Source organism: Populus nigra, chromosome 5 (genome assembly GCF_951802175.1).
Source record: "Populus nigra chromosome 5, ddPopNigr1.1, whole genome shotgun sequence".
NCBI lineage: Eukaryota > Viridiplantae > Streptophyta > Magnoliopsida > Malpighiales > Salicaceae > Populus > Populus nigra.
Window position 1 is genome coordinate 21,088,119 of NC_084856.1, and position 25,209 is coordinate 21,113,327.

General features: G+C 34.2%; 4 protein-coding genes across 6 annotated transcripts; 3 read left to right on the forward strand and 1 right to left on the reverse strand.

The window, feature by feature from the left end:
- Positions 1 to 1,177: 1,177 nt before the first annotated feature.
- LOC133693264 (acyl carrier protein 1, chloroplastic-like) lies at positions 1,178 to 3,556 on the forward strand. Its single transcript, XM_062114447.1, has 4 exons — positions 1,178 to 1,325; positions 1,882 to 1,995; positions 2,618 to 2,740; positions 3,221 to 3,556. The coding sequence occupies exons 1-4, from the start codon at positions 1,275 to 1,277 to the stop codon at positions 3,344 to 3,346; spliced, it is 414 nt and encodes a 137-aa protein (XP_061970431.1). The 5' UTR covers positions 1,178 to 1,274; the 3' UTR covers positions 3,347 to 3,556.
- A 514-nt stretch (positions 3,557 to 4,070) lies between these two features.
- LOC133693321 (protein CANDIDATE G-PROTEIN COUPLED RECEPTOR 2-like) lies at positions 4,071 to 7,657 on the reverse strand. The gene is made up of 6 exons (XM_062114514.1): positions 7,223 to 7,657; positions 5,352 to 5,543; positions 4,857 to 5,019; positions 4,660 to 4,762; positions 4,464 to 4,545; positions 4,071 to 4,338 (listed from the first exon to the last, which is right to left on the reverse strand). Exons 1-6 carry the CDS (start codon positions 7,520 to 7,522, stop codon positions 4,261 to 4,263), a joined length of 918 nt encoding a protein of 305 aa, XP_061970498.1. The 5' UTR covers positions 7,523 to 7,657; the 3' UTR covers positions 4,071 to 4,260.
- Positions 7,658 to 10,255: 2,598 nt separating this feature from the next.
- LOC133694874 (coiled-coil domain-containing protein SCD2) lies at positions 10,256 to 16,595 on the forward strand. Its single transcript, XM_062116568.1, has 18 exons — positions 10,256 to 10,600; positions 10,796 to 11,086; positions 11,248 to 11,633; positions 12,030 to 12,105; positions 12,298 to 12,339; positions 12,696 to 12,758; positions 13,086 to 13,135; positions 13,221 to 13,248; positions 13,472 to 13,534; positions 13,646 to 13,756; positions 13,850 to 13,910; positions 14,052 to 14,165; positions 14,250 to 14,392; positions 14,950 to 15,010; positions 15,206 to 15,247; positions 15,383 to 15,423; positions 15,956 to 16,082; positions 16,270 to 16,595. The coding sequence occupies exons 1-18, from the start codon at positions 10,289 to 10,291 to the stop codon at positions 16,386 to 16,388; spliced, it is 2,130 nt and encodes a 709-aa protein (XP_061972552.1). The 5' UTR covers positions 10,256 to 10,288; the 3' UTR covers positions 16,389 to 16,595.
- Positions 16,596 to 17,505: 910 nt separating this feature from the next.
- Positions 17,506 to 20,498, forward strand: LOC133695235 (superoxide dismutase [Cu-Zn] 2). 3 transcript variants are annotated; one of them, XM_062117131.1, is made up of 8 exons: positions 17,550 to 17,650; positions 17,959 to 17,989; positions 18,486 to 18,574; positions 18,664 to 18,765; positions 18,898 to 18,993; positions 19,230 to 19,337; positions 19,927 to 19,980; positions 20,218 to 20,498. In XM_062117131.1, the coding sequence occupies exons 3-8, from the start codon at positions 18,499 to 18,501 to the stop codon at positions 20,238 to 20,240; spliced, it is 459 nt and encodes a 152-aa protein (XP_061973115.1). In that variant the 5' UTR covers positions 17,550 to 17,650; positions 17,959 to 17,989; positions 18,486 to 18,498; the 3' UTR covers positions 20,241 to 20,498. The 3 variants fall into 3 exon arrangements, with proteins under 3 accessions (XP_061973114.1, XP_061973113.1, XP_061973115.1); XM_062117130.1 differs by lacking the exon at positions 17,959 to 17,989 and having other exon boundaries at positions 17,506 to 17,650; positions 18,495 to 18,574; XM_062117129.1 differs by lacking the exon at positions 17,959 to 17,989 and having other exon boundaries at positions 17,512 to 17,650.
- The last annotated feature ends 4,711 nt before the right edge of the window (positions 20,499 to 25,209 follow it).

Sequence of the window (25,209 nt, forward strand, 5' to 3'; positions counted from 1 at the left end):
ACAAAAAACACTTAAAAAATATTTTTTTTCTTGCGGCCAACCATAAAGTAGAATGTAATCGAGAGACTTATAAAATTGCTTGCGATGCTCATCTATTCAGAAAAGCCGTAAATAATTAAAAAAAAATATTTGGTATTACGATGAAAACATTGTCTGTCTAGAATTTATTTATATTTTTTAAAATTAATTTTTTATTTAATATATTAATATAAAAAATATTATTTAAAGTATTTATGAATAAAAATCATTTTGAAACTCAAAGTCTATTATACTCCCGTACAGCACCAAAGCACAATGCCTTGCTTTCCCCGTCCAGCCCATCTTCGCGAATCCCTATGTTATCCAACGGCTAATATGGGCTCTCGACACCACCTAAATAAAACACTCACTAACTTCAGTCACCAAATCTGACGCCGCTTAGGTCACCAAACTGCTAGCTACTGCCCTTTTTTTCCTCCTCAGCCACTACAAAACAACTCTCTTTCTCTAGGCCAAACACGGCCGTCGGTGAGCACAGAAAATAAAACGAGAAAACCACCTGTTATAGCCCTTGTAAATGTAGTGATATTTCACTTTAGTCCCTTTATTTTAAAGTTTCTCCCCACCTTGATTTTCTGAACATACTTGAATGTCTTTCCCCCGTTCATTTACTACTTGTTGTTTTCATGTTTTCTCCTATCTTACCTTTTCATAGAATCCAAGAGAAACTTTTAAAAAGTTGTTGGAAATATTTTTACAAAATAATTCATGTATTTTCTATTTTAAAATATAGAAATTTACTTCAAAATTATTATAAAGATAAATTTAATTTAGATTTTCACCCCTATCTTTTCAATCAAACACGTTTATATCTTTATTTCTTTTATCTTTGGACATCAATCTAGAAATTTCTGGTATGAACAAGCATAAAAGTCTTTTAGCAATAAATATTATTGCCAAACATGCACTATTCAAACATTTATTATGCACACAATTACAGGTAGAGCTACCACAAATAATTGCCTCCACAACTATACAAAACGACCAAATTGGAAATTTGGATACATCATAATTTTATAGTACAAAATCTCAAAATAAAGGATCAAAATGAGTCATTTTCGAATTATTATGGGTGAGAGTGTAGTTTACCAAAAATAAAAACACTCACGCCCTTGACAATATCGAAATTAGCCACCTATAAATAAACCTTCAAAATCATTTCACAGACACTTAGTTTTCTCCGTCTCTCTCCGTCTCTCTAAAGGCTTAAGCTTTTTATCTCTCTAGAATCTCTAATGGCCGCTTCCACAGGTTCTTTGATTTCCATGCAATCTCGTCATGGAATGGTATAAAGTTCACTTCTTTAATGTTTGTTTTTGCTTTTTGGCGTATAACTGTTTTCTTTTTTTGTTTGTTCTGTTAGATCTGCTGTTAAATTTAAGCTCTTGATTTGATCCGGGAAGCTTTTGATTTGATGTTTACTTTGCATGTGATTAGATATCTTTATCTAATGATAAGCGTTGTTTTTCTTTGTTCTTGGCGTAGTTTTAGTGTGGTTTCATTGTGTTGTTTTCATGAATATCTCGATCAATTTGTAATCTAGTGAATTCTAGTTTGGATGCAAAGCTTAAATCTTTTTAACCAGAGTGACATGCATTTGGAAATATAGCTATCATTGAGATACCCTCTTAATGATGGGTATGATGTCTCTTGTTATTCTGTATGGGATATATGGTAGGACACAATGCAATTGCTTTGTTCCTCAAGCTGAAATCTCTTGGGAGCTGAGGGTGATCTTTGTTATTCTTTGTTTGAAAGATTCTTTTTTGGTTGTTTTATAATGCCCCCTTGTTTTTGTTATTGATGATTCTCTAAAGCTTATGTTTGGATCCGTATTAACAGGCCACATCCAGGATCTGTAGTTTGAAGCCAGTTTCACTTTCAAATCAAGGAAGAAGCTACCTGTCTTTTGGGTTGCGGTCTATGCCAGCTCGCAGCCTCAGGGTTTCATGTGCTGTATGTTTCTTTGTTGACATTGCTTTAGCATTTTATGGTTTTCTCTTGTGCTGTATTGTTCCTGGGAAATGATTGGTTTGTTATATTTTTTTCTGGAAAATCAAACTGGATTGACATGTTGTAATTTGGATGTTCTTCATGGTTTTTTCCTGCTTGTTTACTTTTGTAGGAATTCTAAAAAGTTTTGATTTTGGAAATATGCTGTAAACCTAGTGAAGGTTAACATATTGGTTTAAGTGTTTTTTATTATGCCTTGTAGCTAGGGATTTTATTCAGCATATGCTTTTGTAAATTAGAGGGGTGCAGAATTGCCTAAAGCTAGATTCCTGATTAAAACATGAATGCGCCTTTTATTTATCTGCTCCCTGGTTAACACATGAGTTGGCCAGGAAGAAATGCTATATGTATATGTGATGTATTTACCTGTCATTCATCTTCTTGGCTTTGGAAAATAATATGCTACACTGATTTATATAACCTTCTAAGGTCTTCTACAAATATATTTTTACAAGGTTTACTATAACGTGGTTCGTCAATCTGATCAAATGCAGAATTGTTTGGAATTGTGCTTGTTGTATTTCTTCATTCATATTCATTGATGACTTTAAATGTCTTTGAGCAGGCCAAACCAGAAACAGTTGAAAAGGTGTGTGAGATAGTGAAGAAACAGCTGGCATTAGCTGATGGAACTCCTGTTACTGGGGAATCCAAATTTACAGCACTTGGGGCTGATTCACTTGATACGGTATCTTACATTTACCTCTGAATGTTTTCTTTTGAAACATTTCAAGGACATCATCTTCCCCTTCTGACATCCGAAGTTTTCCCCTTGACTGTTGATTGTGGATGCACATGAATTTTCTTGTCTTATGCTTTTAACTATTGCTTGATCAATAGATCTATTTAGTTTCCAAAAAAATAAAGTACTAATGGATATTAGTTCTGAATTTTAGTTCCTTAGCTGCCTACTTTAATGGAATGGTGGGAGACGTTCATTTGATGGGATGAAAATGAAACATTGTTTGTTCAATAACTTGAGAAGTGAAAGGAACGGTTATGTTTGTATGCCTCACTGCCTTGCCTTTTGAGTTAGATATAATTTCTCCATCTGAATTCTGTAGTGGGGAATGTTTTGAGTAAGAATATAACCTGAACATATCATCTTAGGGTTTAATCAGTTGTTTTTAGCATATGGTGACCTGTATTTAATTGCCACTTCTTTCAGGTTGAGATTGTGATGGGACTTGAGGAGGCATTTGGTATCAGTGTTGAAGAGGAGAGTGCCCAAAGCATTGCAACAGTTCAGGATGCTGCTGATCTTATTGAGAAGCTTGTCGAGAAGAAAGATTAGAGGAAACAATGATCAGAGTTGGAGATCATTTTTCACCTGCACTTATGTTTCTTGTTAGTCTGCTATAGATGGAATGCTAGGCAATCTTGTTGTGGTTATGTTTTGTTGGTTTCTTCTAGAAAAACTCATAAATCGCCAGGTTGTGAACTTGAGTTGTGTTTTCAGAAACGAACTTGGCATTTCTTGCTTAATATTGATAAACTTTTTACATGATGTATTTTACATCACATTATTATTACTACTACTTATTTTCTGTTTCATTTTTCACTCGAGGGTGAATCCCGGGGAGAATGAGATGTGCCCTCGGTACTTGAGTATGCCTGCATTTGCTTTCCAAGATTCAGGCCAAATTAGGCGTGACCATCAATGAAGCCAGCGCCCTCTCATGCGTGAAACCATCCTGACAGCCAGCTAATAATTTACCCAAATTGCCCCAAAACTAATTTTCTCAATTTACATAAATATGGAACAAATCTAGTTGCAAATCAGCTAAAAAATGACCATAGAAGTCAAGAGGCCAATGGGGGTTAATGACTGAGTGGAGCAAGTTCCTGTAACGTCCATAACCTATGTAAGCAAGGTTTCGCAGCTTTGCCATACAAGGTTGGGGTCGAACCAAGGGGGGAAACTGAGAAAAAAAATTACCGTCTTCCCTAACTAGCCAAGCCAAACGTTAACCATCCTCTAGTATCATCCAACCAAGAAGAAACTAGCACATCAAAGATACTGGGGGCAAAACAGAGCTTCACAATTCACTTATTCTTATTATACGCCATGGACATCAAATGCACATCTATCATGAACGATCATGTTTTACAAAATTGATCAAATCTCTCTTACATTCCAGTAGCATACTTCTATTTACATCTCACAACATATTTGCTTCCTGACAAAACAGTGGTAATTTTCAATTTTCAATCCCAGTCATCATCAAAGAAACCAGCATCTTTCATCTCTGAATAGTATACATTCTCCAGATTCAAACCTTCCTCCTATAGTCATCAAAAGCGCAACCACTAATTAATCACTCTTTCTAGCATCTTACAACATATATGTTAAAAACCGAAGAACATAAATTTGGAAAAACAAGGAAAAATGAACCAATGATTATGATTACCTGGAAAAAGTCTGCTAAAAAGGTTACATACAGAAGAGGTAGGTAAAAGGCATGGTAGCATACTATTGTGATCCCATACAACCTGTACAAGAAAGATTTAACATAGGGGAAAATAAAGCACTTGGAGAACAAACTCCACACAATTACTGAAAGGTTTAAATGGAATATTGTGATAAGGAGATCGATCCATAATTACCAGTAACCAAAACCTGCCCCATGTCCAGTAAGTGCACAAGCAAACAGTGCCAGTGCATTCAAGATGAACATAGTGGCAATATAATTGTAGAATGCAGGTCTTGCTGTGAAAAGGGTAGAGATAAAAGTTAAAAAAAAACAGCTCTGAAATTGACAAGAAATTGATTGTGCCAATATGCAAATTTTAGACAAACTTACCGGGTAGCCTCTCCCTCCACTTGGAATGATACATGAACATTATCAACCCATAAACAGCAGTCAGCACAAGTCTGTGGATAACCCACAAGCTCCACTTCATGCGATGGGAATGGTCATTGCTATCAATGAACAGAGGAATCCCAAATCCAAAAAGGTATACAGCCTGTAAGAAAAAAACAATCACAATGTAAGACTCGTTGCAATAACATACAAGAGCCAAAGGTTTTAACAGATTGGATACCAGTATTCTATATGTGCATCATAGCTTAGACAAGTAATTCAACAAGCATTTCAAACTCAAGAGTGCTGGCATTTGTTTGACCATTCTAAAATAGGGCACAAGAATAACCTGGCTTCACTGTCAAAAGTTTCAATGCAACACACTAGAAAAGAAGACTTAAGATCTCTTCCCTATCTGATGGTAGCATTCTTTGTCAATGCCAGAGAAATGCTACTAAGAGAACAACAAAGGTGTAATAGGAAGAAAGAAAATACCTTGAGGAATATATCCAAACCAACAATGAGGGCTGAGACACCAAAAGGTTGTGTCAAATCTTCCAATCCACTCGCATAATTTCCTTGCAGTAAAAAGGCAATCAAGCTTACTTCCAGAAACAGCATTCCTGATGTTGTAAACAATGATAAGATATTCCACAATAATTCTTTTCCAGGAGTGCATTCCCATGCCTGAATCAACACAAGAAAAAGTAATGTGAGTGTAGTATCTAAAGGGCCTAGCAGTACATGCAAGAAGAAGCTCCAAAGATTAAAGCCTTATGCTGGCATGACTGGATTTACACTATCTTCTAATGATGTAATCGCATTTCATTAATCTAAATGATAGCGGCTACAAGGCTTAACAGATGTTTATCTGCAAATGGCAAAGATGGAAAATCATCCAGGACAATTAGAGAGAGAGATGAATGTCACTTGGATGATTATTGCAAAAGCTGGCATTACAATAGCATGCAGTCTTACACATTCTTATGGAGAAACATGTTCAGTTAACCTGTATAGAGTGCTAATTGAGCTGCATTTTAATGATGTAATAAGGATTATTTTTTTTACCAAGGAAGGTCAAACAATTTTTTTCTCTCTGTATCATGATTGCTTGGGATCGAGGGAGTCATCTTAGATTTTCAAATGGCTGTAACTTGATTTTCATGTTCTAAAATAATGACAATCAAAAGAATCAAGTGAAACAAGATAGCTTTCAGACTAAGTGCGTCAGATGATGGGCAAATTGAACATGCCAACCATCCCCTGAAAAGATACAAGATACAGCAAGACTAAAATATTGTTGTACAACCTACCAATTCCTGATTGCATCTTCTATTTCATAACTGATCACAATCTCTTAGCACCCTCAACCTTACACTATAGTTTGACCAATTTTCCACACACAAGAAAATAATTTCATACAAAAGATTAGTCATTAACACTGGAAAATAGTTGGTACTCCAGAGGAAGGCTACTATTATAGCAAGTGCCCGCAAACATGTTATATCGTCTTTCAATATACCATCCTTTTGAATCTCTAACATTTTGAATTGACATTTGTGCTTCTGTAGGGAAGAGAAAAGGGCAATGTACAATGGAGATATACATACAAATACTGACCCTTAAACTCACAGAATGAAACATAATTTCACCAGTTAATGTGTTCATGAATCACCAAAGATAACTCATATCATGAAACATTAAACACATAACAATAGATATAAACCGTAAGACATCAATATTCTCAATCCATCAGAACGATTATATGGTAATCACACATCAGTAGGCCAAAAACATCCAAATGAGATACGATCAAACTGCAAACAATCGGGAAGGGAAAAAAAGCTAACCTACCACTTAGATTATCCCTAGATTCTGCCTAATTAACATAAACTTTATGCACGAATAATCAAAGTTCCAAATTGACTATCTTGATGGATGGGATGCTAGAAAAGTGTAACATGCATAGAATCAAACACATTCTAAATTGCTTTGTTAATCTTAACATCATCCGAACTGGTATCCAAAACAATTTTGACTAGAAACCTAAAAACAGCATCAAGCAACATTGGTCTTTCCACTAATTCGGAAAAACCACAAAGCAAACAACCATTCAAAATCTAAATGGATGAAAATATCAACACAATCGAGAAATACACAAACAAAATGCTAATTCAACAACAAACCCATAAAGCTGAGAACTTTTTCAGAGACCCAATTAAGATTACAATAAAACAGTGAAATTGGCATCCAAAATCAGAGTCAAAGTTGCAATTAGCATTAAAGAAACAAAAAATCAGAAAATATATTAAAAACCCACAAAAAAAATCACCCATTAAGACTCTAAATTGAAGAAACCCACAAACCTGAAAGCAAGACCAAGCAAAATTAAGCAAGCTAACAAGCCAAAGACTGCAATAATAGGCAATCATTATAGATGATCTCCCATTTGAAAGCTTCCTAAAGCTCTTTTTAGCTTGAAATGCCAAATAGATTACAAAAGCAAGAGAAGTCAAGATCAAAATCGCATTATGCAAAAACCCATGACATTCAACGAGCCAATTGAAGAGACTTGGCCCAACAAAGGTCCCTTCTTTGAGAGTTGAATTAGGGTTTTGTGAGATAGGGATTTCTAACACAAGCCCCTTTCTATGAATACTGGGCATTTTTTTTTATAAAAAAAATTGCTTTACGGGGATTAAAGGCAAGCCCTAATCTTGAATTTTTGTAGAGAATTATGTAGTTGGGTCTTGAGAAGTGGAATGTTGATGCTTGTGTTTTCAGTTTGAACTTTGAAGTCTTTAATGTTGTTGAGTTGAGATTTGTCTACAAAAAGATAACAAAAAATAATAATAAAAAATTAACTTCACTATCCTTTTTGACATTTTTCTATATTTTCTACCATATACTCAAATTATTGGATAATCATGTTAATTTATAAAATATCAAGTTAATTTTAATTAATTATTTTTATTAAAATGATATTATTTATTAAAATTAATCAGATTAAATTTAAAAAAATTAATTACAAAAAATTAATTTAATCAAGTCAATTAAATTTTATCAGATCATTAATTTTTTCGGTTTAATTTTTAAAAACCGACTCAGGCAGGCTATGCTTTGACGGTAGCTTTTAAAAAAATTATGTTGTCATCATTTATAATTGGAAGCTTACGTAAAAATGAATTCTTAAATATTTCGTGCGTGTTAATATTTACATGGATGCTTGGGAGAAAAAAAATATCAAAACAATAATAATAAAAAAAAAAAAGTTGGGAGGAAGGATTTCGTTCGCAAGTACTGAAGATTGAATAGTTACGCAGCTTCCTGGTCGTGGATGCTATAATAAGATGACATAGAGTTGATGTTGAAATTCCAAACCATAGAAGGTGAAATAAAATATTACCACATTTATAACGATTATAAATTATAATATAGTTTTATTCCTAGTTTCTAAATTCAACTCGGAATAAACTAGATTCCAAGTTAGAAAATCTACTTGGATTGACATTTAAAAAGTAAATAAATTAAAACGAAGTTATTCTGATAAAAAATTTTAAAAGAAAAATTGATGAGTTGATAACTAGATTTTGACTAGCCAGACTTGGGGTGACTGACTCACCTAGTCAATCTATATTTTTTAACTAATCGTCCAAATTTTTTTTTCTTCAATCTATATCAATTTAAACCTTGATTAACTTACCAGTCACATCTAGGTTTTTAAATTATAGTTTTATCTTAAGATATTATTTAAAAAACTAAATGACATGGATATTTTGCTGGAGTTCAATTTATATTAAAATGTGTCTTGAGCTATAGTAAAATTACATGTTTTATTTCATTTTTTATTTATATAAGTTCTTATTCTTTTCAATTTAGTTCTTCAATTCTAATTTTTTATATGTTTGATTTTTCATTTAAGTTCCTTTTTAAAGTTTTTAACTTTGTCTTTGAAACTTTTGTTGATTTTTTTAATTTTATCATTTAATTAATTTTTTATTTTTTTAAATTTACCCCTTATTCTTTTAATTATTTTTATTAAATTTAATTAAACCTTGCAATTGAAAATTCTTATCCCTCTACTTAGTGTTTTTTTCTCACTCTGGTTTTTTTATCATTTTGTGTAATTTTTTTTCTAATTTCATCTTTCGATATTTAATTTGTAAGAATTTGGTTTCGTACGATTTTATTATTCTGCATTAGTTTTTTTTATTTTAATATTGATTTTATAATTATCTTTAAGTTTTTTATTGGTTTATACCGGTTTCATGACTTAAATTACGATTTTTACGTGTTTTTTTAATATAAGTTTTTTTCGTTGTTCAGTTTGTATTTCATCTTTCAAGGCATTATTCTAATTCATTTTTATTTTTTTATACAAATAAAGTTTTTTTTAAAATAAAAAATATTTGTCTTTAAATTATATTGTTGATGTATTCAACCTTGCATAGTATTTTTTATGGCGCAAGTTTATTCGATCAGTTTAATTTGTATTTATCTTTGAAGTCTTGAGTTTTTTAAGGTGTATATTTATCTTTTATTTATTTAAATAAATAAGTTTAGTAAATACAATCAAATGCATGTCTTATTTTATATTATCGAATATTTTAATCTTGCTTGCATGAGTTTTTCAATTTAAAATTTTTAATTTTTTTTATAAAAAAATATATTAAAATAACTTTCATATCCGGTATATTTTTTTTAAAAAAATTATAATCCATAGCGTAATATATATATATAAAATTGTGCTGGCAGCTTGATCAGCAGGAGTTTAAGTTGTATGAGAAACTTTTACTCACGTTGAAGAACAATGACATCGACCCAAAGAGATAAATAGAGGGCCTAATGATGATATTGATCTAGTTCGATGCCTGAAAAGACAAATCATTTAGAATCTAGGGACTAAAATCGACTCAATAATTTTAGCCTATTTGTCAGATACACATGGCTAGCTTGTGCATTCACATTTGATGACATTTTGGCTTTCAACAAGGAATTTTCCAAACTTAACCGTTAAAATTACCTCCACTTTCGGTTACCTTCCCTCCCTCCTTCCTTGCCTTATCAATCGGATCATATCTCTCCAATTCACTAAAATTATCCATTTTTCATTTCCAAAAACAATAAAATTTACTCTTAAACATCAAAACGATTAAAGGGTTCTTGCCACAATCTTCTTTCCTTCAACCATTATCACTACCCCATCACCATAATTGACTTGAATTTTCAAACTGACCACCTCTATGTGGTCGATTTGAATGGTTTTTCTTTTCACGTAAAGAAAAAATGTACATAACTCAAGAAACTAGCAGTCAATGATCATCATTTTCTAAATCAATCAAGTTTATCTTCTTCTCTAACCAATCTGGTTGGTTCTATCTTTCTTTGTTTTTTATTGCGTTTCAATCTCGTAATATTTTGTTGTAGTTGGCATGGATCGTAGGATGAAGCCAGTGTATCTAAGGCAAATTAGCATAGAAGGAACGCCGAGGACACCATCATCACCATCCATGTCCCCACTGCGTATGCACCATGCTCGGTCAGGATCAGCTGGGGTGGGTAGCAACATGAAGAAAGTACAAACTAAGGCTGCGGCGCAGAGGCTTGCGCAGGTGATGTCACACCAGACAGGTGATGATGATGATGATGATGAAGACGATGATCTTTCGTATGATTATCAAGCAAGCGGCATTGGAAGCATTGGACTTGCTGGTGGAAGGAGAATGCAGCCTCGGTCGCCAATGGTAAGTTGGGGGTTTTTCGTTTCTCGGACATAATTATTTTTGTCAGGCTAATGTTAGAAAATACAAACATGAAGCATGGTTGTTTGCTTACTTGGAACTTGGCGTCAAATGGGAGGTTCTTTATTGAAGTATTGAATACTTGGATCCGAAGAATTTGAAACCTGTTCTGGTATTGATTTACATGACAAAATGCAGACCAAATCTGCAGCTCAAGTTCGTGTGCCGGCAAAGACATACCGACCAGTTGATGAGGACTTGCAGACCAAACCTGCAGCTCAAGTTCGTGTTCCGGCAAAGACATACCGACCAGTTGATGAGGTCCTGCAGACCAAACCTGCAGCTCAAGTTCGTGTGCCGGGAAAGACATATCAACCAGTGGATGAGGACAGTGATAATGACGAGCTTATACATGATTATGGCTCCAGGGCTAGTGGGTTGACCATCGGACGTGCTGGTGGGAAGTCAATGCGATCACAGTCTCCTGCGGTGATTAGCTATTTAACTATTTCATGCTTATGATGCTGATAGATTTTTGTTTGTAGAATTAGTTTTTATAGATAAGTTATGGAGCTAAGATCTAATTAAACAGCTGATGTTTGATACTGATTTTCCTTCTCAATGTTATTCTAAACGTGAACTTCTGTTAGGTAGTTCGTACCGGCCGATCTGGACAACCTTCATCTACACAGTCAACAACCAGTAGTCGATCGCCTTTATCTGTCAATGCAGTGGAACAACCATCATCAGCACAAGTGTCTTTAGCAGCCCCGGCATCCCAGCCCACATACTCTGTAGAACAACCGGTATCTGCCCGTTCCAGAATGGTGGGACGACCATCCTTCAATTCCATGGACCAACCTCTATCTCTTCGTTCTGGTCGATCATCTACTAACTCTGTAGAACAACCTCCATCTGCTCGTTCTACTTCAGCTACCAGCCTCGGCATCAAGACAGTTCCCATACCCTCTAGTGTAACTATATCACTAAGGCCTGTCTCTCCTATGGCTTCATCAGATCACCCGAAGGATAGAAGGTATCTTGAGGCTCTAAACCTGCATATTTTCACTTAGAATATTTATAGTTATATTACTCACCTCTCCTCCACCTTTTATCTGGCACAAGATTTGAACATTCATGATCCCAAAAAATAATAAAAAAAAGGGATGACTATCTTTGATTGGCAGTTCTAAACGATATGATTATTTTCTGTTTGACATGACTTTCGTATTCAAAGAGAAGAGAAATAGTGCCACCAATGAAATGAGATTTCAATTTCGGAGAATATAGAGCGTGGATTTCTTGGTGACATTTAAACAATGAAATTCCCTTCTGCAACTGTAATTATTTTTAATTTCAAGATCTTGAAGGCAAAGGCAGATGTGTTCTACGAGTTAAATACAACTAATTCATTTTGACTTTATGGTTGCAGGCTGTCATTAGACTGGGGAAGTATGAACTTAAGAGATTCTGGCATTCAGCATTCAACTTCTGCTTTACAAGATGAGGTATGGAATATTTCATAGCCGACTATAATAATAATATGCTGTGAATGTCTGCTGTGAATATGCTCAAGTTTATCCAAATTTCAACTTAATGTAAAAGAAAATAACCATTATTTGAGGTCAACGTAATTGGGAAAACATGGAAGATTTTGCTGTTTTGGAGATTCTATTAATTGTCTATGAATTTTATTGCAGATTGACATGCTACAGGAAGAAAATGAAAGTTTAATTGACAAGGTGGGCCAGCATTTATCTACATTTGCATGTATCTTTGCAGTTGGCACTCCTCATACTGTGAACGTTCCAATTTAAAGAAAATAAATGTGTTTCGTGTACATGTCAATCTGGTTTTCTCATCTCCTGATCCACCAAGTTGACTTATAAGGTCCATCAATTGCCTTAGTCAATTGGCTAATATGATAGATAGTAAAATCTCTCACAGATAATGTTTTTACACAACATCTTCACTCAATAAAGGCTGTCCATGGATTTTGGAGAAAAAATGATAATGAATGGTTCATCTTGATTCTGTTATCATATATTTTTCTTTTGGTTCTCCATCATAATTTGTGCCCCCTCCCCCCCTCATTCAGCTTCGGCTTGCGGCGGAGAAGTATGAAGAGGCAGAGGCAAGAGCTCGGCAGCTCGAGAGACAGGTACTTTTCTTGTGGTTGACAAGAAAACTATTGCGTGAATGTGTCTGCAGATTCTGATAGAATCTGTTCCATTCTAGCTATTAGAAAATTGAAAGCATGTTATATTCATGTTGGTGAAGTTCAACTGTGCAGATTTTTGCTGCAGTATGTATTTGAATTTCAGCCCGTAGTTGATCTTTGATTCCATATTTTTTGTAACCACTGTCTGTTTCCTTTGCTTTCTCCTCCTATTCTTGGTTGCTAGCATTTAAACATTTATGCTGGCAAGAGCATTTTGACATTCCACACATCCCCCTCGAGCCAGTCTCATGCTATGTTTTTCTTCAGGTTGCTACTCTAGGTGAAGGTGTAACCTTAGAAGCCAAACTTTTAAGCAGGCAAGCATCAATATTGAAATTTTTATCCCTCACGCCTCATTGTATTTTAATTTTCTAATTATCATTATTTGTTTCGTTTCACCAGAAAGGAAGCAGCTCTGCTACAAAGGGAGGTTCGTATCTTTAGCAAACATTTCATGTTAGTTTGGAACTTCAATATGCTTGTGTTTTTTGTAGTTATCACAATGCACTAAATGCCAGAAGGTAGATAGAAAAACACCCTAGAGAAAAACAAGCTAGCATGTTTTCTTGCATGTATGCATAACTAGTACAGATGTCTGCTGCTATCATTGGTACTTACGAAGAATATGAAGCATGAGCACGATTTTACTGCAGGCTGCTTTGAAAGTAGCAGAACAAACTAGTAAACCTGAAGAGGCCCTTCGGCTGGAAGCTGAGGTATCGACAATTTTTATGTTGTATGTTTGTCCCTCTTCTTTTTAACCATTCTTGAAAGATTCATGACAAGGTGTTGTCAGTATAATTCACATTTCCAAGATCATGATTTAGGTTGCTAAGGATGAGGCCGCATCTGCGATTGAGCAACTCCTTGAAGTTCAGTCTGAAGCTAAGTCACTTCAAAATATGACACAGCGAATGATACTGACTCAGGAAGAGATGGTTTCTCTTCAACCTTAGCTTCTTATCATCTCATTGTTTATTCTTCTGTACTCCTTTATGTCCTAGTAATGTGATTTGCAGTTTTCATCTTAGGAAGAAGTTGTTCTAAAGAGGTGCTGGCTTGCACGATATTGGATCTTGTGTGTTAAACATGGTAAAACCAATTGAGCTTTTGGCCTTTTGGAACTGCTATTCCCATGCTTTTGAATTTTTATCTAAATCTAAACTTCTGATTCTGCAGACTTTAAGTAAGAAATCTTTCTAAAACCAACTTGTGGATTGCAATTTTTTGCAGGTATTCTCGCAGAGATTGCTGGAGCAAGATATGAGTACTGGTCATCCTTTGCTCCTCTACCTGTTGAAGTTGTATTATCCGCTGGACAGAGAGCTAAAGATGAGAATTCATCTGGTGAGGATTTGTCCAAATATATCTATATATTTGTTTCAAATGGTCAGTTTACTCAATAAGTTCTTCTTGCTTCTTCTGGAGCAGTAAATGATGACGCAGAAGAAAGAGAGAGAGTTCTAAAAGAAGGAAGTGAACTTTCTGGAGATGGAAATATTGAGAGTATGCTTCTAGTTGAGAAAGGCCTTCGAGAACTGGCTTCACTAAAGGTTTCTGACGCACCCTTGGAAGTTTCCTCGCTCATTTGTTGTCGAATAGCAGTTGTTTTCTCTGTTGCTTTTGCTATAAGATCTAGTCTTAGATAAGCAAAATCATGTTAAAATAATGAATGCATATGGTTCAATAATTGAAGTTATCACTCATCAATTTCCTATCAGGTTCTGTCATGCTCCATGTCAAATCATCCATATATCCAAAGGTTGTAAAATGACACTAAAAGCAGCATTGCTTGATTTCTTATGGCCTCAAACACAACTTAATAACCAGTGGAACCCCTTTACGCTTTTGTTCATGAAATGTAGAGCTCTTAATCAAAGATTGCTTTGGATAGTTGACTGTTACTGTCATTTGGGCATCGAGTATCAGTTCATGAAAACAAGTTTGCTTTAATCCAGGTTATTTTGCACAATCTCCTGTTGCTCTACATGGTTTCTAGTAGGAAAACATGTTTAAGAAAACATTTCTGAATTAATCAAGGAAATAATCTGGCTCATCTCTAGACAAGTGGCTATTCAAAGTGCTGGTTTCTTAGCAGCTCTTGAATCATCCTTTTCCTTTCTTTTTCAAGGTAGGGGAAGCAGTAGCTCTTGCCATGGCTCAGCAACGTCGGACGAATTTTATGAAATCAGGTATGAATTAATTATGGCTTGCAAATTGAATGATTTTCTGCATGAAAATCTATATTATTTTAGATTTTTTTTCTGGTTTTGAGTTCTTGTTTTTTATATTTTAAGATTAATTTATATCTTATTGCTGCTACATGACTCAATCTGATTGCTTGATGTTCACTTGTTTTCTTTGATTTCTCATTATAATGGCCGAAGATGAAATTAAACTAGCCGGCGATGGAAATCTTGAAGCATTTGGTAAGTCCATTGCTGAAAGCATGATCATGAAAGAAGTTTTTCTCTTACAAAGGCTTGTAGTCTTGGCACTGCTATTGAGTAATATATTGTATTACACTGTTGGCTAAAATTAATCATAAGAATAAATTCTTTCAGAATTGAGCCAGGAGGAGTCCGAAGACGTGCGATTCAAGCAGGTATGATAGCATCTGCATACAAATTAGCATGTTTCGATTGTTAAAATATCAGAGAAAGTTAAGTTGGAGCAAAGTTAGTTGATCTGAGCAATATTTTTTTTGGTTTTCTTGTTTTGCTGGACCAACATGTGATGTTCAGATCTCTGAAATGATGATAATAAGTGCGAGGGCTTTGTGCTTGGTAGCATTTGCATAGACTGAGATAGTAGAGACAGAGAAGACATGTCTCTGTATACCTAAGGACAAATTTGCGCCAAAACTATTTCAGATTTCTCTGTCTCTCCAACCATCCCTTTGTATTTGTCTCGTTTGTCATGAAATACTAACCGAATGCAATCTAATGATCTAGAGACAATCTAATAAACGATAATACTAACATAATTCTGCTGCCAAACATGTGAAATGAATGTAATCTCATCAAATTCATACTTCCGTTGTATGTTCTTTAGCCCTTCACCCTTCTGATTCGGTTTAGGGAAGAACTTGTGTTCATGAGTCCTTTCTCAAATACTCATTCGGTATCCACACACAGGCCTGGCTTACATATTTCTGGAGAAGAGCCAAAAACCATGGTCTGGAACCCGACATAGCAGAAGAACGTTTGCAATTCTGGATCAACCACAGCAGTCGGTATTCCTCGTCACACGATGCAGTCGATGGTAATCTCCCTCCCTCTCTCCTTATCCGACACACACAGGCATGCGCACACGCACATGTTAAACACAATCATCTTCCTTCTCCACATCAAGTAGTCTGCTAGTTTCAATCCTGAACACGAATGTGTGTATTCTCATTCTCGCAATCTTTCTTTTAATTTACTTGGTTATGATTCACTCCAATGCGCAGTTGAGCGCGGACTCATGGAGCTCAGGAAATTAGGCATTGAGAACCAACTATGGCAAGCATCCCGAAGAGGGCTCGAGGTTGACTCCAACTCGAAGGCCAATCTTGAGTCCGACTTCTGATGTAACGTTCAAGCTGTTGTCTGACACAGTACTCATTGCAATTGGGAAATCTCCTCTGCATGTTCATATCAGCTACCTGATAATTTTCTTTAATGCTTCAGATTGGGAGCTATTCATCTCCAACTACCTTATTCTTGGCTCCATACTTCCACAGTTCCACTCATGTAAATTTTCTATGGCAACGAGACATAACTGTAACCAAATACATTTAATTTGATACGTACAACGTATTCTATGGCAGCCACACAAATTCAATTTCCCTGAACAAATTTTGTCATAATTCAAAATGCAACCATAAACTAGGGAGGCTTGGACCTGTGGTTAAACAGAATGATGACTCAAATCATGTCAAAATGTGTAAAATTCTTAAAATTCAATGTTTTTTTTACTTTTTTTAAATTTTTTTTTTATACCAGTAAATTAAAATAATCTAAAAATTAAAAAAATAATTTTAAACAAAAAAAATCAAATTTTAATGGAACGCGGTTTGAATTGTATTCCAAACATATGCATGAATCTCATTACAAAAAAGTTATATTATGTGGTGGTAATTTGTACAAGACTAATTAGTATGCTAATGTAATTAAATTTGATTAGATTAATGACCCAATTAAAACTCGAGTCATAAAAGCTTAATCAAGAATAATTTAAAATAATATCATTTTAAAATATAAAAAATTTAAAATAATAATTTTTTTAAAAATCCAAACTAAGTGTTAATCGATAAATAAAATTTGATTGATAAACTTCACCTTATCTAATTTAAAATCCAGGCATGACTAAAGAAGGTATTAAATTGACTTGCTGGGTTTAAAATGTGTTTGAAAATATGATTTCCGAGTTTAAAATCTAAACTAAATTTTAATCGATTAATAAAGCTTATATTTTTTTTTTGTAATAATAAGAATTAACAGAGAAAAAACATAGATAACGGAGAGACATGTTCAAGATGATGTCCAATGGACCGACTAAAACCCAGTAGGCCCATCACATCCCAGGTGTCACCTCAAGGTAAATAAATCCATTAATTTTACTGTCAGCAATGCATTCATTTTCACCACACTTAAAATTACCTAGAGCGGGTAGTTGGGGTAAAAACCTAAAAGAAAGGAAGTCTTACCAGACTCTCATTTGTCCAGTAATGAACCACTCCCTTCTATAAAAAAAGGTTAAAAACACCCATCTCTTCACTCTCCTTCACTCTCAAACTCAACAAACATACATACTGTCTCTCTCCCTCTCTCTCTAAGGGGTGCTCTGAGGTAAAGCTTCAACCTTTCCACTCTCTTCTTTGATGACATTCAAGGGTCTTAGTTATCATCTCGTGATCATTTGATCTTTGATCAGAATCTTTTGTTTTTTTTTGGCTTTGTTATGCTTTGACTTTTTAAAGATCAGCCTTTTATGATTTGTTTGGTGTGATTAACTAGTAGTAGCTTGATGATCATACTAGTGTTATCTCGTTTTCTTATCATATATGCTCTCTTTATTCACAAAGTGTTGAGTCGGTACTTAGATTTGGTGTTTTTTGTTGTTACTGCTGGTGGGTTGTATGTTTTTTTTTTCACAGATCTCTCTCAAGTTTTGTTCTTTTAATAAAGGTAAGCTGGGTATTGTTAGACCTCATTTTTAGTTTTTTTTTTCATATATAAAATTATCTGTACCTTGTTTGGGTTTTCTAGATGGAATAGACAAAAGGGCAGGAGAGAAAATTAAAGCTTGTTAAATTAGGAATTGGGTCGATAAACGGGTATTTTGTATAAATTAGAACTACTTAATGATACTGAAGATGTGCTAATTTGTTTTGGAATCATCAACTTTGTGTACTTGTAGCTTTGTTTTGAGTAGTTTTGTGGGCTCTTTAGCTTCTATTAGTGTGATTTAGTAGGTATGATTGATGTGTACTCTTGCACATAGAAGTTTAAATTTTAAATTGGCTGTTTTGAGCTGCGAATCTTTTGGTGGGCGTGCATGTGCAAGGTGCCTTTTATTTTTTTTGTTCCCTTGTTGTATTCGGCCAGGATGTGGTGTTTGTGTGGTTTTTTAAACGAATTTAGGTGATTGTAGATGTGCAGTCCTAACTCTTGTCTCTTTTAGATCACATAGAACAATGGTGAAGGCTGTAGCTGTTCTTAATAGCAGTGAAGGTGTCAGCGGCACCATCTTCTTTACCCAAGAAGGAGATGGTAAGTGAAAGCTCCAATAAATTGGTCCTGCAATTTTTGTTGCTCATTTTACTGGATAGTTAATGATATCCGAGCCATTTTTTCTTCAGGCCCAACTACCGTAACTGGAAACCTTTCTGGTCTTAAGCCAGGCCTTCATGGCTTCCACGTCCATGCCCTTGGAGACACCACAAATGGCTGCATGTCAACTGGTATTGCTGAATATCTGGACTTCTTTTTCCCAAAAGGCTTAAGCAACCACTGTAGTAAAATGAAAAATTAAAGAATATTCTTTTGTTTCCATGACATCCTTTATGCTCAGTTATTTGGAGTTCTGTTTGCAGGACCACATTTTAATCCTGTAGGCAAGGAGCATGGTGCCCCTGAGGATGAGAATCGTCATGCTGGTGATCTGGGAAATGTCACTGTTGGTGATGATGGTACGCATCACTGTCCATGTTTCTGTAAATAGTTTCTAAAGCACCAGGATTATACTTTTACAACATGAGCTTTCATAACAATTTTATTTTGTTGAGTGGTTTCATTTTCCATATTCTTTGTGCACATTTTAAATTAGTCTTTTTGACCAAATTTTGGCTGTGGTAGACAGGTGCCTTGTTAGTAAATCTGGTTTCACACTTGTTGGGTTTGTGACACTTTAAATTTTTGTGATCAGGCACTGCTACGTTCACAATCGTTGACAAACAGATTCCTCTTGCTGGACCACATTCCATTATTGGAAGGGCTGTTGTTGTTCATGGAGATCCTGATGATCTTGGCAAGGGTAATTTATCAATATTTCCTTTCAAGGCTTACGTACTCACTGATGACATTGTTGTATGTGCTGATGAATGATGAGCAGGTGGCCTGGCACTTAACTAGTATTGGATTTCTAGCTTTATGAGTCTGGATTCCTCTAAGCAAACAATTTTGGAGGGTCTGGTTGCTCTCAAAATGAAAGTTCAATTTGTTGAATATAAACTCTAACATAATTTGTTTAGCAAAAACATGCGTTGGAGCTTTTTTTTTATAAGGGGTCAGTGATTCCCACAGCACTGCCTCACTGGTACTCTTGCCTATGATCATTATCCTTTCCCAAGTGGACCTTCAATTGTAATTAAGCAGCATCATGTCTTTTGTTGCTGTAGTGATTGATTGTTTCTTTATGCTTTCTGCCTTCTGCCAGGCTATTTAATTGATTACTTTTACTAGTTTGGAATAGGAAAGGAAGAAGATTGTTCATTCATTCTTCATGACTTTTCCTAGGATAGGCAAAGCATGAGCTGTTTACTTTATGATTTCCACATCTACCTAATTTATTGCATCATTCTAAGCAAGTTATGTTAATAGATTATTGATTTTTTTATTTCCAGGAGGACATGAACTCAGCAAATCCACCGGTAATGCTGGTGGCAGAGTTGCATGCGGTAAGTAGCAAGCTTATTTTTCTAACATTAAACAAAATAACATGCCATGTTTGTAAACTATTTATGACATTGTTTTGAGTTAGAAGAATTATCAAGAAATGGTGATCAAAGTGTCTGAATCTTCACTCTCTCGGCCTTGATTCATGGTTTCATTAATCTGTCATACTGTCTCATAATTGTAAAGGTTTAGAATATAGCCAAAGACGAATCATATTGACTCCGCCATTCCTTGTGTAGGTATTATTGGTCTGCAAGGTTGAACTGCTTCACTCTGCCACAGCACCGCCATGGTCTCCTGACAATGCAGTCGCACATATATCAACCCTCTAGCTTAAAGAGAGTTCTGATGACCAGTACTCAGCCTGAATAAAAGATCGAACCCTAATATGCTTGTTTGGTGGATTGGTTTTGTAGCCGAAAATGGGGTGTTCTGTTTGATCTTTATTTTCTACAGCTTGGTTCCTTGTTGGATGGTTCGAATTTTCCTTGAAATGTTGTGTTTACTTCCGGAATTTAAAGAGGTTCCACTCCACAAAATTCCCAGAGAATGGCTGCATCATCAAAAACATTCAATTAAAAAAAAAAAAAAACTAAAACTGAAGGGAGATTCATTATACATGTAAGGCATAAATTAGTATAATTTTTTATGGCTTTGTTGCTGGAGTAATTTGATTTTTTCACAAGGTTTATTTTTTTTTTAAATTATGCATATGATTAATCTTAAAAAACTCGATAATATTACTGTAAAAATTATAATTTTATTTGAAAATTATTAATTAATATTTTTTTACTGAATTCATCCTTTTTTTTTCAACTTTTAGTAACTAGAATGAAAAAAAAAGTTTTATGATGAAAATATAAATAATGAAAACTATATGAACCAAATATATATATATATATATATATATAGAGAGAGAGAGAGAGAGATTAAAACTTACTTTTCCAGCCTTGAACAACAATAAAGCATGAAATAAGAATTCCCCGTTACTAAAATATCAAGACGATGCCGTCCAAATCTACAGCGCTTACAAGAAAGTCATTCATTGACTTTTTATCTTGTTATTATTACTTTTCTCATATATTTTTTAGTTTATTAGTAATAATACTGATAATTCTTCGGCGTTGTTTTTTTTTTTCGAGACGAGAAATTTATGCGTGGACAATTCTTGGGTTGGTGGTGTCGTGGTTAAATGCTGTGTTCTTAAACCAGCTTTAACTTTATTAAGGGTTAATTAATGATATAATTAATATTGTAAAAAATTAATTTATTTTTTAAAAATTTAAAATGATATTGTTTTAACTTTTAAAAAAATCTTGAAATAATATTATTTTGAATCAATTTGAACTCCCTTAATTTATAATCTCAATCTTGAATCGGTTTAATAACTTTGATTAAATATAAAAGAAATTAAAATTGAAAATTGAAATACAGAGTTATATTTTATATATATAAATGAGGTTCGATTATGTATACAGGCAATAGAAGCAAGGGCATTAATGGATGATACAGTACAAAAGAATTTATCCTCATTTAAATTTTATTTTTAAACAAGTACAGGTATGCTATTAGCATTAGTAGAAACCAATAGCTCTGGAGTAATTGGACTGATAAGTCAACTAACAGCTTAGTTTCCTGTGAATTCTTTTATATATGTTGACTTTTGCATCGTGAAACGACAGACATTACAACTCAAAGAGGTGGAAGGGTGATCTTTATGTTCTTTCCACTCACCAGAACTCTACTTCTCTCATCGATTCAAGTCAGGATCAATACGTATACGTACTCTAGAACAAATAAGTATAATTGAAAGGCGACATAGAATAATACGGGAACTAGATCTGATTATGCTATTTCACAGCGGTGTTTCACCTTGAAGCTAAGACAAAAAAAAAAAAAAACAACTCACCATCTCTTGATCAAGCAATGAAGCAGATATATATAAAGCCATGGCTAACACTGTAGCCGAAAAAACATGGCTGACATTTATTCTTAAAGATCTACGTATTCCACTTGCCTCTCCTCCAATCCTTTACCGTGACAATCTCATTGAACTATATACGACAATTAATCTAGTATTTCAAGCTTGTAGTAAATATATTGATTTGGATTATGATTTTGTGCGTGACCGAGTTGCACTTAATTAGACTTTTCATCACTCAACACGTCTCCACTAATAATCAAGTATTAAGTAGCAGACATCTTCACCAAACCAATGTCCAAGACCGCTCTCAGCTACTTTCAGAACAAACCCTGCCTCCTATCCCGACATAGTTGGAGGGAGGGTATTAGCAGTAGCAGAAACCAGCAGCTTAGGAGTAACTGGAGTGGTAAGGTTACTGAAAAAAATGGAGAAACAAGGATGGAAACTCCTGCACACCAGCGTATAGTAATTAGTGGAGATACGCTGGAAGACGAAGGAGATCCAATAGCAACTGATTCATCTCAAGATGGTAATTCATGGCAACAAGGAAACTTCAGCAATGGATGATCATATCATGGACTCTAATCTAACCAGATCACCCCAGATAGTGTTCAAATCAACCAAGATGGAGAGTATATCTTCTAGATCATAGCACAGAATTTCATGCAATTTGTTACCATGTTGTTATACTTTATAAATACCATCCACCTCTGCGTTAAAATGTGTAGTGCTGCAGTTCACGTTCTAAGAAACAAAGAAGTTATAAGCATTATATGTTTTTTTTTAAAATTTCAAAACCAAACACTATATTCTAAAAATAAATTTAGTCAAGACCAATTTGACTGGAAAATCACACAAATCAATTTTCTTTTCTTAAAAAGAAAAATAAAACTCGCCTTATCTGCCATTTGCCAATCTTGTCATACAAGGGAATCATATCTATTTCCCTAATAAAGAAAAAAATAAAATGGAGCAAATTATGGTAAGAATACTGGGAAATAGCCCATGCCTTCCACTATAAATAGGGCATGAAGCTTCAGCAGTAATACACAACATAGAGTGAAGAAAGAGAGAGCAGACTCCAGACCAAGCCAGCTCCCATTATACATCTCAAGCCCCATCCTGCTAGAAAACAGACAACCAGATGGAAAAAGCTTCAGTCAAGTTTGCCTTCTTCGTTGCCCTACTACTCATTGCATCATGTAATTCCCGGCATGCAATATCTCTTTGTTAATTTTCAAAATTCTTTCCGGTGAAGATTGCTTCATGGAAAACAGCACCCATTATCTTCTTGTTTGAGTCTTTTATTTATATATATATTGATACTAATTAATCAAATGATGGCAGGCTTGCCCAATGAAGCTAACGCAAGGGAGTTCTCAATAAAGCAGCAACAAAGGCAATGTAGAGTTCCCTCTGACTGCACGATCTTGTGCCATGGGTGCACCGTGACACAGTGCACTGCTGGTCGTTGTGTGTGCAATTGTGCTAGCACAATTAGGTCAACAAGCTGAATAATTTCTATGTCCACATTTTAATCTGGGAATAGGGATCAGTGGTCTACCAGCAAATTATCTGTTCTTAGTTAATCTGGGGTTTAGACTGTAGACTGAGCTCTCAAGTAATAAGAAAGTGGCTTTATTGTCCATTGATTTTCTGTTATTAATTCCTTATTTTTATAATTTCTTTTTAATCACAGGAACTAAAAGCTATAGAAAGGATCGAGACCAATTACATTCTACACAAGATACATATTAAAACAAAAACATTTTTGGATGAATTTGATTATATATGTGCAAGTATTTATGCCAATGATTTTTAGACTAATGTTTTTATAATTTTTTTTCAACATCCTCTAATATTCAATTATTGGATAAAGGTATGGGGATTATAAAAAATAAATTAAAAATGCTTTAATTACTCTTAATTACTGTTGAATGATAAAAAACAGTAATTAGAGTTTTAATTATGAATTGATATTTTGAATGGAACTAAATATTTATAGATGTATATATCACAGACAAATTTTAGAAGTAAAGAGTAAATTGAAATATTTTCTCTTTTAAATAACGGAGTAGAAAGCATATATGTTTCGTAAGCTTTTTTTTCAATATTTTTCTGAAAAATTAATTCAAAATACAGTTAAATTAATCTCTATAAATTAATATTATTAGAGCCATAAAAATTCATTAAGTAATCAAGATATTATTTAGATTTAAAATTAAAACGGGATCAAACAAAAATATTATTTAATCACGGTTATTAATTTATTAAAATCATATTGTACTATAATATTGATACAATTTTCAAAAAAAATCAGAACAATTTTCCAACTAGTATGTATCATTTTTTTTTAAATTGATCAAAACGATGCCGGGACAACGTGAATCAAAATAGCTATATCGTTATTTTTATAAAAATAAAAATTAGAGAATTAGAAAACACACGTTTCTGAAAAAATAATTTTCATATTACGTTAGTAAACATGTTTTCTTTATTTTTCTGTTTTTTTTATAATTTCTTTTTAAGAAAAACTAAAATATTTTCCACAAATAAACACAATAACTTCTGAGATTTTGTTTCCGTGATGAACTGAAGACCGATAAGAATGAATTTATGTCCAAATTAGTACAAAATAAAAACTAGAACTATAATGATATATAGAACTTAAATATATTCTTCCATAAATATTAGTATATGTTTTAGAAAGTAAATTTATGTATATGGAAACAAAATGTATACACGATCTCTTCTGTAACTTCCCAAAACAAAGTTTTTCCTCCCTTACAAATCAAGCCATAAGTCTTCGCACAGAGGAAAGAAAAAAAGAGGAGCAGGAGCACTATTCTAATGAAAATGGAGAAAACTCCATTCAAGCTGATGCTTTACCTACTTCTTTTAGTCATTATATGCAGTAAGTCTCCCTCTCTCTTTGCTTATCGTTTGCAAGTTGATGAATTTTTAAGAAAACTTTTAAAAAATGAAAGAAAATCAAAGCAGAAGAAGAAAGTTTGATGAGAGTATCGATGTGGATCGAGAAACACATTATATACTTAAGAAGAACAAATTAAAATGATTTGCAGGTATTAGGAATGGTGCTGAATCGAGGGAGATGATGGCAGGGAAGATAGAGGAGGAGCAAGAGGGCGCCATAAAAAATGGGGAATGCCTGTATAAAGAAGACTGTGAGTTCGACGATGTTTGTCCTCCTGATTTGCATTGCGATAGTGTGTACTGTGAGAAGCAATCCAGGTGCATGTGCAGGAGGAAAAATAAATTAACAATTCCATGCCATATATTTTAAAGC